The following is a 9,579-nucleotide window of genomic DNA, read 5'->3' on the forward strand; positions in this document are numbered from 1 at the left end:
TACACAATGTTTGTAGATCTGACCAAAGCTTTTGATACCAGCAATTGTGAGGGCTTATGGAAAATTATGTCAAAATTTGGTTGCCTGGAGAAGTTTATCAGCATTGTACGTCAATTTCATGATGGCATGCTTGCCCAGGTTCTGCATAATAGACAATGCTCTCACGCTTTCCTAGTCACCAATGGAGTGAAACAAGGCCATGTGCCTGCTCCTGTGCTTTTTAACAACCAACCAACTTCATCTTCAATATGTCAGCCCTTCAAATAATTAAAGACAGCTGCACAGTGGGTAGAGTGCTGTACCTGGAGTCAGGAAGACTCATTTTCCTGAGTTCAAATCCAGCCTCAGAGACTGCTAGCTGTGTGACTCTGGGCAAGTCACTTAACCCTGTTGGCGTCAGTTTCCTCATCTGTAAAATGAGCTAGAGAAGGAAATAGCAAATCACTCCTGTATCTTTGCCAAGAAAATCCCAAATGAGGATTTTCATCAATTGGGGAATGGCTAAATGAGTTGTGGTATATGATTATAATGGAATATTATTATGCTATAAGAAATGACAAGCAGGATGATTTCAGAAAAACCTGGAAAAACTTACACGAACTGATGCAAGGTGAAGTGAACAGAACCAGGTGAACATTGTACGTACACAGTAACAGCGATATTGTACAATGATCAACAGTAAATGTTGATCAGTAATAGCAATACTATGATCTAAGGTGAACTCAAAGGACTCATGCTGAAAAATACTGCCTTCAGAGAAAGAACTGATGGTGTCTGAATATAGACCAAAGCATACTATTTTCTCCTTTCTTTCCCTTCTTTCATTTTTTTGATTTAAGTTTTCTTCCACAAAATGACTAATATGGAAATATGTCTTATATGATTGCACACATATAACACATCAGATTATTTACTGTCTCAAGGAGGGAAAAGGAAAGGAAGAGAAGGACAGCATTTGGAACCTAAAAATTTTTTTTTTTGGTGAGGCAATCAGGGTTAAGTGACTTGCCTGAGGTCACATAGCTAGTAAGTGTCAAGTGTTTGGTCTGAGGTCAAATTTGAACTCAGGTCCTCCTGATTTCAGGGCCAGTGCACTATCCACTGTGCCACCTAGCTGCCCCTCAAAACTTTTTTTTAAAAAAATGTTAAAAATACGATTTTTACATGTAATTGAAGGGAAAATAAAATATTTTTAAAAAGAAAGAAAAACCCAAATCTGGTCACAAATGAAAACAACTGAACCCTGCTACTTCCCTCCTGGCTCATCTTCTGTAGGCTAAATATACCGTTCTTTTGGCTGTTGCTCATAAGAAAGTTTCTAAATAGACCATTTCCTCATTCTGGTAACTATCTATGAGCTGGAAAAACAAACAAACAAAAAAACCCAAAACATTTTGGCTTGTAAGGCCCCAGCCTCCAAGGATGCATGTATATTAAGGCTAATAAACCCAGAGACCTGACATTACCCTCCAGCCCAGCCTTTTTTTTTTTGCATGGCCCAGTTAGCGTTAAGTTTCCTGAGTCCCAGACCTAACATTCTTCATTTCTTATTAGGCAATTCAGAACATACTCTCATCCCAATAGCCCACATTATCCCATTACCTTCTCCTCTGGATGATAGGGCAGTCTTCTATTAGTGCCATACTGTCTCTTTGTCTAAACCTCTGTATAAGTCTGGGCCCTCGAGGGCTTTAGGTCTTCACATAGTGTGAACACTGTTACACGGCTGCTTGTCTGAGGCCGCCCCCACTGTGTCCTGCCCTTGGATTAAGGACAATGGAGGCCTCACACTGAGACCATCCATGGTCATCTGTTCTCATCCTCTCCTTGTAAGCAGTCATCAAGTTTCCTTAACTGTTCTCACAGTGTGGAATCATTCATTCAAACCACTCCTTTCATTTTTGCATTGTGCTATCCTCTGGATAAGCTCTGGTTCATTAATATTCTTCTTAAAACGTTATGCCTAGAACTGAACACAATGCTCTCAAATTGTTCTTAACAGGGTCTTGTTTAGTCATGTCTGACTCTTTATGACCCCATTTGGGGTTTTCTTGGCAAAGATACTAGAGTGGTTTGCCTGTTCCTTCTCCACCTCATTTTATAGATGAGGAAACTGAGGCAACCAGGGTTAAGTGACTTGCCCAGGATCATACAGCTAGTAAGTGTCTGAGGCTGGATTTGAACTCAGGTCTTCATGACCCTAGGTCCTTTTCTCTATCCACTGTGCCAGCTAGCTGCCTATCTCAATAGGGTACAATAAAATTAAGTCCATCTTTGATTTGGACACTATACTTCTATTAAGCCTGAGATTTTTGAAAACTTAACTTTTTTGAAAGTCAGGTTGACTCACATTGAGGTGCTTGTGATCACATAGAACGCCTAGACCTTTTTCACATGAACTGTTATCAAGTAATTCCCTTCCTCTCTTTTCACCCCACACCGCCTGTATTTATGAAGTTGATTTGTTGGGATTATCTGTAGGACTTTACATAAAACCCCATTAAATTTCATCTTATTGGTTTCACCCTCTCTGGCATGTTCCTCACATATACGTGAAATTCTAAGACATAAAATAGGAATATGGCTACTGCCCAAGCAGACCTTATAATGTTTTAGGACACGAGGACTTAAAGTCCTAATTGACCAAATCTCTACCCAATTCCAATTAACTGCATTACAGCTATCAATAACAATAATAATAGGGCAGTTAGGTGGCTCAGCAGATAGGTTGATAGACCTGCAGTCAGAAAGATTCATCTTACTGAGTTCAAATCTGGCCTCAGAAGCTTACTAGCTATGTGACCCTGGCTGGACAAGTCACTTAACTCTGTTGGCCTCAGTATCCTCAACGAGCTGGAGAAAGAAATGGCAAACCACTCCACTATCTTTGCCCAAGAAAACTACAAAATGGGCTCACGAGGAGTCAGAGACAGCTGAAACAACTAAATAATAACGATCAATAATAGCTTGCGCTAACATGAGGCTTTAAGGTTTTGCAAAGTTTTAGGTATGTATGTATGTATACACATATTTATATGTACATATGTTTGCAAATACATATGTACATATGTGTACATGCATGTGTGTGTGTGTTTCCATGAGCACTGGAAGCATTACAAGCCAGGTACATAATGATGACTACCTGAGATATCAGGATGAGGGTGAAATTTCAGTAAGTAATGTCTGTTACAATGAGCCAGGGAGTCTAGTAAACCTGTGATCTGAACACCCCTCTCTGGCCCCAACTTTCAGTGATTGTGGACATGCCACATCTAGTTTTTAGACCATTGGCTCCCTCCCTGTGATGTGAGAAAAATCCCTTCTTTTCAGCAAAGTTGTGAGCACAAAGAAATATACAACTGCACTAGATACACACCATTTCTTTCACATAGGCAAGCTGGAAATTCAATCTACATAGCCAAAACTACCCTCCCAAGCCACCCAACCCACCACTACCGCTGAGGTCAAAGAGGACCTTGAATCACTAAAACATAGGCTGTGAGTGTAAAGTCATGCAATGGTTGCTGCAAAGCAGGAGTGAGAGAATTCAATTATCCTCTGCCCCAAAGAGGGGTCAAATGAGGCTCATAGGACCTCATTCTAGAAGGATCCTTTGAGGTTATCTAGTCGAACCTCATCATTTGACAGAAGAGGAAGCCAAGGCCCAGGGAAGTTAAGTGAATTACCCAAGGTCACAAGGTCCTAAGTAGCAGAGCCAAGTTTTTAAATTGAAACCACTGGCTTCAGTTCAGAGGCAGCTGGTAGATGAACTCTGGGTCTGAAATCAGGAAGATCTGAGTTCAAATCTGGCCTGAGGAACCCTGGACAAGTCACTTAACCTCTCTTTGTCTCAATTTTCTCAACTGTAAAATGGGCATAATGACATCAGCTACCTCACAAGGATATTGTAAGGATCAAATGAGATAATATTTGTAAAAAAGGCCTAGTACAGTGCCTGGTACATAGTAAGCACTTAATAAATGTTTATTCTCTTCCCCACTTCATTTCTCTCTGCTTCAAGCTACCTACATAGTTTTAATCCCCTCAACGGAACTCATCCTATACTCCTGGGCGTGCTCCTCAGACCCTTGCTTTGAACCTAAACACCCTTACTTTCCACATAGTTCTAACAAGCTGATTATCTGATTCCCAGTTCAGAGTACAAAGGGTACAAAGGTGGGGTGTAGGGAGAGGGGATAGAGTGTGTAGTAACAATTGACAGCCAGGAAAAAGACAAAAAAATTATAAAAGTAGACCTAGGAACTCAAAAAGCACAGCATTCTAGGACCATTCAGTATAGGGACAAAGGGTCAAGATATATCTAGATATATATACATATACATATATACATATACTTCTAGGTATTTCCATGTATACATATATGTGGATATATATGTATACTTCTCTCTATATACACACTTCTATATATATATATATGAGTATGTATATAGTATGTATCCATAAACATAGATATACATATGTCAATGGGCCCTAGAAGCCTTGCGTTGATTTCCTGGATTGTCAGGAAAAGGTTAAATTACAGTTAGTACACTTACTAGCTGTGTGTCTCCGGGCAAGTCACTTAACCCCATTGCCTAAACAGAAAAAAAAAATTACAATGAGTAAGAGTCCCCTCCTCCTAAGCCTCCTTGTGTTATGGAGGGGACTCTGGGTCCTGAAGGCTCTGCCAATACTTGCAGATTTTTCCAAATGTTTTCGGTATGGGGTTAGCAACTAACTGGATGCTTGCTGTCCAAGAATAAGCATAAGTTTAGAGATATTCTTCACCAAGTTGGCCAAGGCGAGATGAATTTTGCAACCACATTAGCTCTCCAGTGACTGTCTACCAAGGTGTCAGAGGGTTGCTATCTGCAACAGTGGAGGACTCAAAGGTTCTTGAAGGAAATGAATCAAAGACAGTTTGGAGATGTTCGTCACCAAGTTGACTGAAGGGAGATGATTTTTTTAGCTGTAGCAGTTTTTCTAGGACTGCCTACCAAGGTACAAAGCAGGTTGCTACCTGACATGATGGGGGACCCACAGGTCCTCCTAAAGGACTGAAACAGTCAACATAAGAGAGGTCTGTGCCACAACTGAGAAGAAAGAACTTCCCAAATGGTTAAATATAAGTGTTGGTGTTTTTAAAGGGGGGAGGGGAGTAAATTATTTAGAAAGTTTGTGACTATGGGCACATCCTTCCCTGCTAATAATGAGATAAACAAGACATCACAGTTAACTGTTAATATTATTCTGCATCTGCCCCCCCCCAAAAAAAAACTCTAGGGGACAAGGTACTATTTCTGTGTCAGGCAGATGGGGCAGGGAAGACATCGGACAGGAATTTAAAGATGTTGTTTGGTGTTTTTCTTTGTTTTTTTTCCCAGCGCAGCTTTGAGTTCTTAGTAATTGTGGCTCTGTCACTCCGGACCTCATCAGGATAGCTCAGTCCAGATCAGGTCAGTTCCCTGAAATCTTCTTTGCAGATCCCTGTCCCTCCTGACTCCCACTCTTTAGCAACACATGTTCCAGCCATCGGCAGTGCTCCCGCAGCTGCTTCTCCCTGGGGAGCAGGAAGGTGAGGACCTTATTCCGCACGATGCCTCGGTCCTCCTCCTCCCGCAATCGCTGCTTTACCCTCGCTGCCTGCTCTTCCTGCTGGGCTACAGTCCTGCTCATCTCACAGTAGGCATTCTCGAGTCGGTGAATGGCCTGCAGTGTCTCCTGTTTGAAATCCTCCAGGTCCCTCTGGACCCCAGTCACTTTTTGCAGCAGGTTCTCCATTTCAGGTTGCGGGGGGAGACATGCGGTCAGAGACTCAGGCAGGGAAAAGTCTCCCGACTGCAGACCGCTTTCAACCATTTTCTTCCCTTGCAGGGTATTCACCTTCACATAAATGGGGCCTGTCTGGTAGAAGGGATCCATGTTGTTTTCTTCACCAGCCAGTCCACAGTTAGACACGGACCAAAAAACAAACTTAGGAGAGAAGAGAAATTAAGGCAAATGGGTCAGAATGAATCCCGGCCGCAATTCCATTCTCTTCACTCTATAGGAAAGGAGGATTGAAAGAACCTGCCAATTGTGACGTCACAGTCACTCCAGCCAATCTTAATGTATCTACACATTCATCCTATTTGCATACCCCAGCCTCATTGGTCAAAACCTGGAGGGCAGGGGGGAGAGAAAGCTTCTCATATTCCCTGGATGCCAAGACACCTCTCCAGCGGCTTTCACATAGGTCATTTTACTAAGTTTCCTATGCAGCCAGAAGTTCTATTCTACCCATTGTAGAGATGAAGAAACTGAGACATGGCTATTAGCGGAGTCCATGATCACTAAAAACCTATGGATTCGTTATAGAAAATGTACATTGGAAGGCAGCATTGAATGGCAAAACTGAGATGAGTCTTCCAGCCCCTGAAACTAGACCTAATTAAACTACTCCAGGTCCCTTTTCTATAACAGATTCTTCAAGTCAGATTATAGGGGAAGGCGAAGGGGAAAGAGTCTCTAGTGTGGCAAAGTCTTCTGACTGTAAACAGGTCTGAATCATTTTCTTTCCTTGCAAAGTGTTCACCTTCATGGACCTGAGGTCTCTGTTGTTTTCATCACTAACTGGTCTATGACTTGGAGCAATCCAAGAAAGATGTGGAGTTGTAAATGGGATCTGGCTAGTATAAGGAGTCCATGTTATTTTCTTCACCACCTGGTCCAAGACTGGGGACAACTAGGGCAACACACTGAGGAGGGAAGGGAAATTGAGGTTGTTAGAATAAACTGCTCCCTCAGTCCAGTCCCATTACTCTATACTATGAAAGGAAACACAGGAGGAATAAGAGGAGCCTGCCAATTGTGACATCAGGGGTACTCCAGCCAATCTTGATATAGTCTACACTTTGAAGTTATTTGCATACCCCAGTCTCATTGGTCAAAGTCCTGGAAAAAAAAAGTCCCCACTGTGTCCTGGGGCCAAAACCGCATCTCCAGAGGCTTTGAGATAAGTCATTTTGCTACTCCTCCCAAGCAGACAGAAACTCCATTTTTCTTCTTGAGATAAGGAAACTGAGGTCCAGAACAAAAAAGTTGACTTTGCTATATAGCAAAGGGCAGGCTCATTAGCAGAGTGAAGATGAGCTATTTTTCATATATAACACATTATCTCTGGGCTCACTCTCCTAACTTCAACTTCCAGGGGCAAGTCAATCTTCAGAGCTCAGCTACTATAATTCTCCCCTCGAGGTTCTAAGGGTGACCCTGATGGGTTGTGGGTATCTTTCTAATACTGTTGCTCGCAAGCCCTGACTGTTATATTCCCTCAATGTTGATCACCCCAATATCATTTTTGACTGAACGAATTCTCAGTAGCAATTAACCAATTTACATAAATTAGCTTTTGTAAAGGGATATTTAATGAATAAATATAGCAAGGACAAAAGTAGAAACAAATCCTGTCCCATCAACCAGGGCACACTGTCTCCTTTAAACATCCTCTTGGGTCTTGGGAGAGTGGATCCAGAAACTAAAGTGGTTACTAAAAAGAATTTGCACCACTTTGTGTATGGCATAGCAGATGAATGAGTCACTCACTTCCTTGCTCGCAGAACATGGTGTCTCAGGTGCTGAGTTGATCCATTGCTGGGCTAGATCAAATCGGTCACTCCTTAAGGCTGGCTCCTCAGCAGAATTGACTGCCATGGTCATGGGGAGACTTTGCTATGGAATCAAGCTGGGGATCTCTGGTAGTTCTTCAGAATTTGATGCTCACAGGGCCATAATTTGATCCATTCCATCTCTAATATTCATTCAGCCAAGATTAAGAGAGAATAAAGCAGAGACAGCTAACCAAGAGCTCCATGAATTCATGGTCATTTGGATGAAGGAAGGAGAGGAAGAAAGAAAAGAAAGAGAGACAGACAGAGAGAGAGAGAGACAGAGAGAGAGACGGAGAGAGAGACAGAGACAGAGAGAGACAGAGAGACAGAGAGAGACAGAGAGACAGAGAGAGAGGAGGGAAGGAAGGGAGGAGGGAAGGAAGGAAGGAAGGAAGGAGGGAAGGAAGGAAGGAAGGAAGGAAGGAAGGAAGAAAGGAAGGAAGGAAGGAAGGAAGAAAGAAAGGAAGAAAGGAAGGAAAGTAAAATTTATGAAGTATGTGCTATGTACAAAGCTAAGCACTGTGCTAAGCACTGAGGATACAAATAGAAATATAAAACAGTCCCTGATCTCAAGGAGCCTCTATTCTAAAAGGGGCAGACAACACACATGAAAATTTTCTGCTGCAAGCCAAATGGAAAGGTCCCATGGTCCTTAGGGTGCCTCAGCAAAGCAGATGGTGGTGCCTCTTCTTTATATCATTTCCACTGAGAAAATCTTCTTCGTTTCTGATGTTGAATCATTTGACGGTGCCAAGGGCTTCAGTGGCAAGAACCTGTTTTTCAGAGTCTTCAGTAGCTGGAATCAGAATGAGCCTTGGGAGGGAGCCCTGGAGCTAAGCCTGGAGGGAAGCCCAGGATTCTTGGAGGCTGCACTGAGTAGGGAGTAGATCCAATGCATTGGGGTGGGGGTGGGGGGCCAGCCTGTGCAAAGACATGATGTTTCAAGATGGAATCTCTTGTACCTGGGCCAGCAAGTAGGCCAGTGTGGCTGGAGTGTAGAACGTGTGAAGGAGAGTATACCGTTAACCTGAAAGGATCTCTGGAATCAGATTATGGAGGTCTTTAGAAGTCAAACAGAGGAGACTGTATTTTATAGCAGCTACACGGACCTCTCCTGAGTCTCTTGAGCAGGGGACTTATAGTCAAACCTGTGCATTAGGAAAATCACTTTGGCAGCTCTTCAGAAGATGGATTAGAGATGTGAGAGACTGAAGACAGGGAAATCAATTAGAAGACAATTGCAACAGTCCAGGGAAGAGGTGATGAGGTCCTGAACTAAAGTGGTGATCAAGTGTATGGGAAGAGGGGGTCAGAAGTGAGGGATATTGTAGAAGTGGACAAATGAAAAGAGATATCTTGGAAGTAGAATCCATACTTCTTAGCAAATGTTTGGACACAAGGAGGGTGAGAGTGACAAGTTGAGGTTGCAACCTGGGTGAATGGAAAGATGGTGGTACCTTACATAGAAATAAGGAAGTTAGAAAGCAAGGAAGGTTTTGGGGAAAATATCATGGGCTTTGTTTCAGACATGTTGACTTTGAGTTGCCTATGGAATATCTAGTTGGAAACATCCAGTAGACAGTTGGTGAGGAAACTTAGTTGAGATTCTAAACCTGCTCTATAAATCTAGGAATCATCTTCATAGAGATCAATAATGGAACCATGGGTACTAACAGGATCACCAGGTAAAAGAGGATAGAGAGGAAGGAGAACCTAAGACAGAACTTATTTATAAAGGGTAGAATGTGAATGATGACTCCGCAAAGGAACTGAGAAAGAGGAACCAGGGAAATAAGAAAAACACAAGAGAGTAGGGCCATGAGAGCTCAGTAGGAGAGATTGTCTAGTCCTAGGAGGAAAGGGTGATCAACAGGGACAAATCCTGCAGAGAGGTTAAAAAAAAAAGATGAGGATTGAGAAAAGACCATCA

The 9,579-nt window shown here is 42.5% G+C and overlaps 1 protein-coding gene across 1 annotated transcript; it reads right to left on the bottom strand.

The window, feature by feature from the left end:
• Positions 1-5,140: 5,140 nt before the first annotated feature.
• CCDC182 (coiled-coil domain containing 182) lies at positions 5,141-6,785 on the bottom strand. Its single transcript, XM_020991966.1, has one exon. The coding sequence runs from the start codon at positions 5,920-5,922 to the stop codon at positions 5,458-5,460; it is 465 nt and encodes a 154-aa protein (XP_020847625.1). The 5' UTR covers positions 5,923-6,785; the 3' UTR covers positions 5,141-5,457.
• Between the last annotated feature and the right edge of the window lie 2,794 nt (positions 6,786-9,579).

This window comes from Phascolarctos cinereus, unplaced genomic scaffold (assembly GCF_003287225.1).
Source record: "Phascolarctos cinereus isolate Bilbo 61053 unplaced genomic scaffold, phaCin_HiC Scaffold_5;HRSCAF=322, whole genome shotgun sequence".
Lineage (NCBI taxonomy): Eukaryota > Metazoa > Chordata > Mammalia > Diprotodontia > Phascolarctidae > Phascolarctos > Phascolarctos cinereus.

Bases quoted from the DNA above. Each gene is read 5' to 3' on its own strand.
- CCDC182 (XM_020991966.1), bottom strand. From the start codon at position 5,922: ATGGATCCCTTCTACCAGACAGGCCCCATTTATGTGAAGGTGAATACC.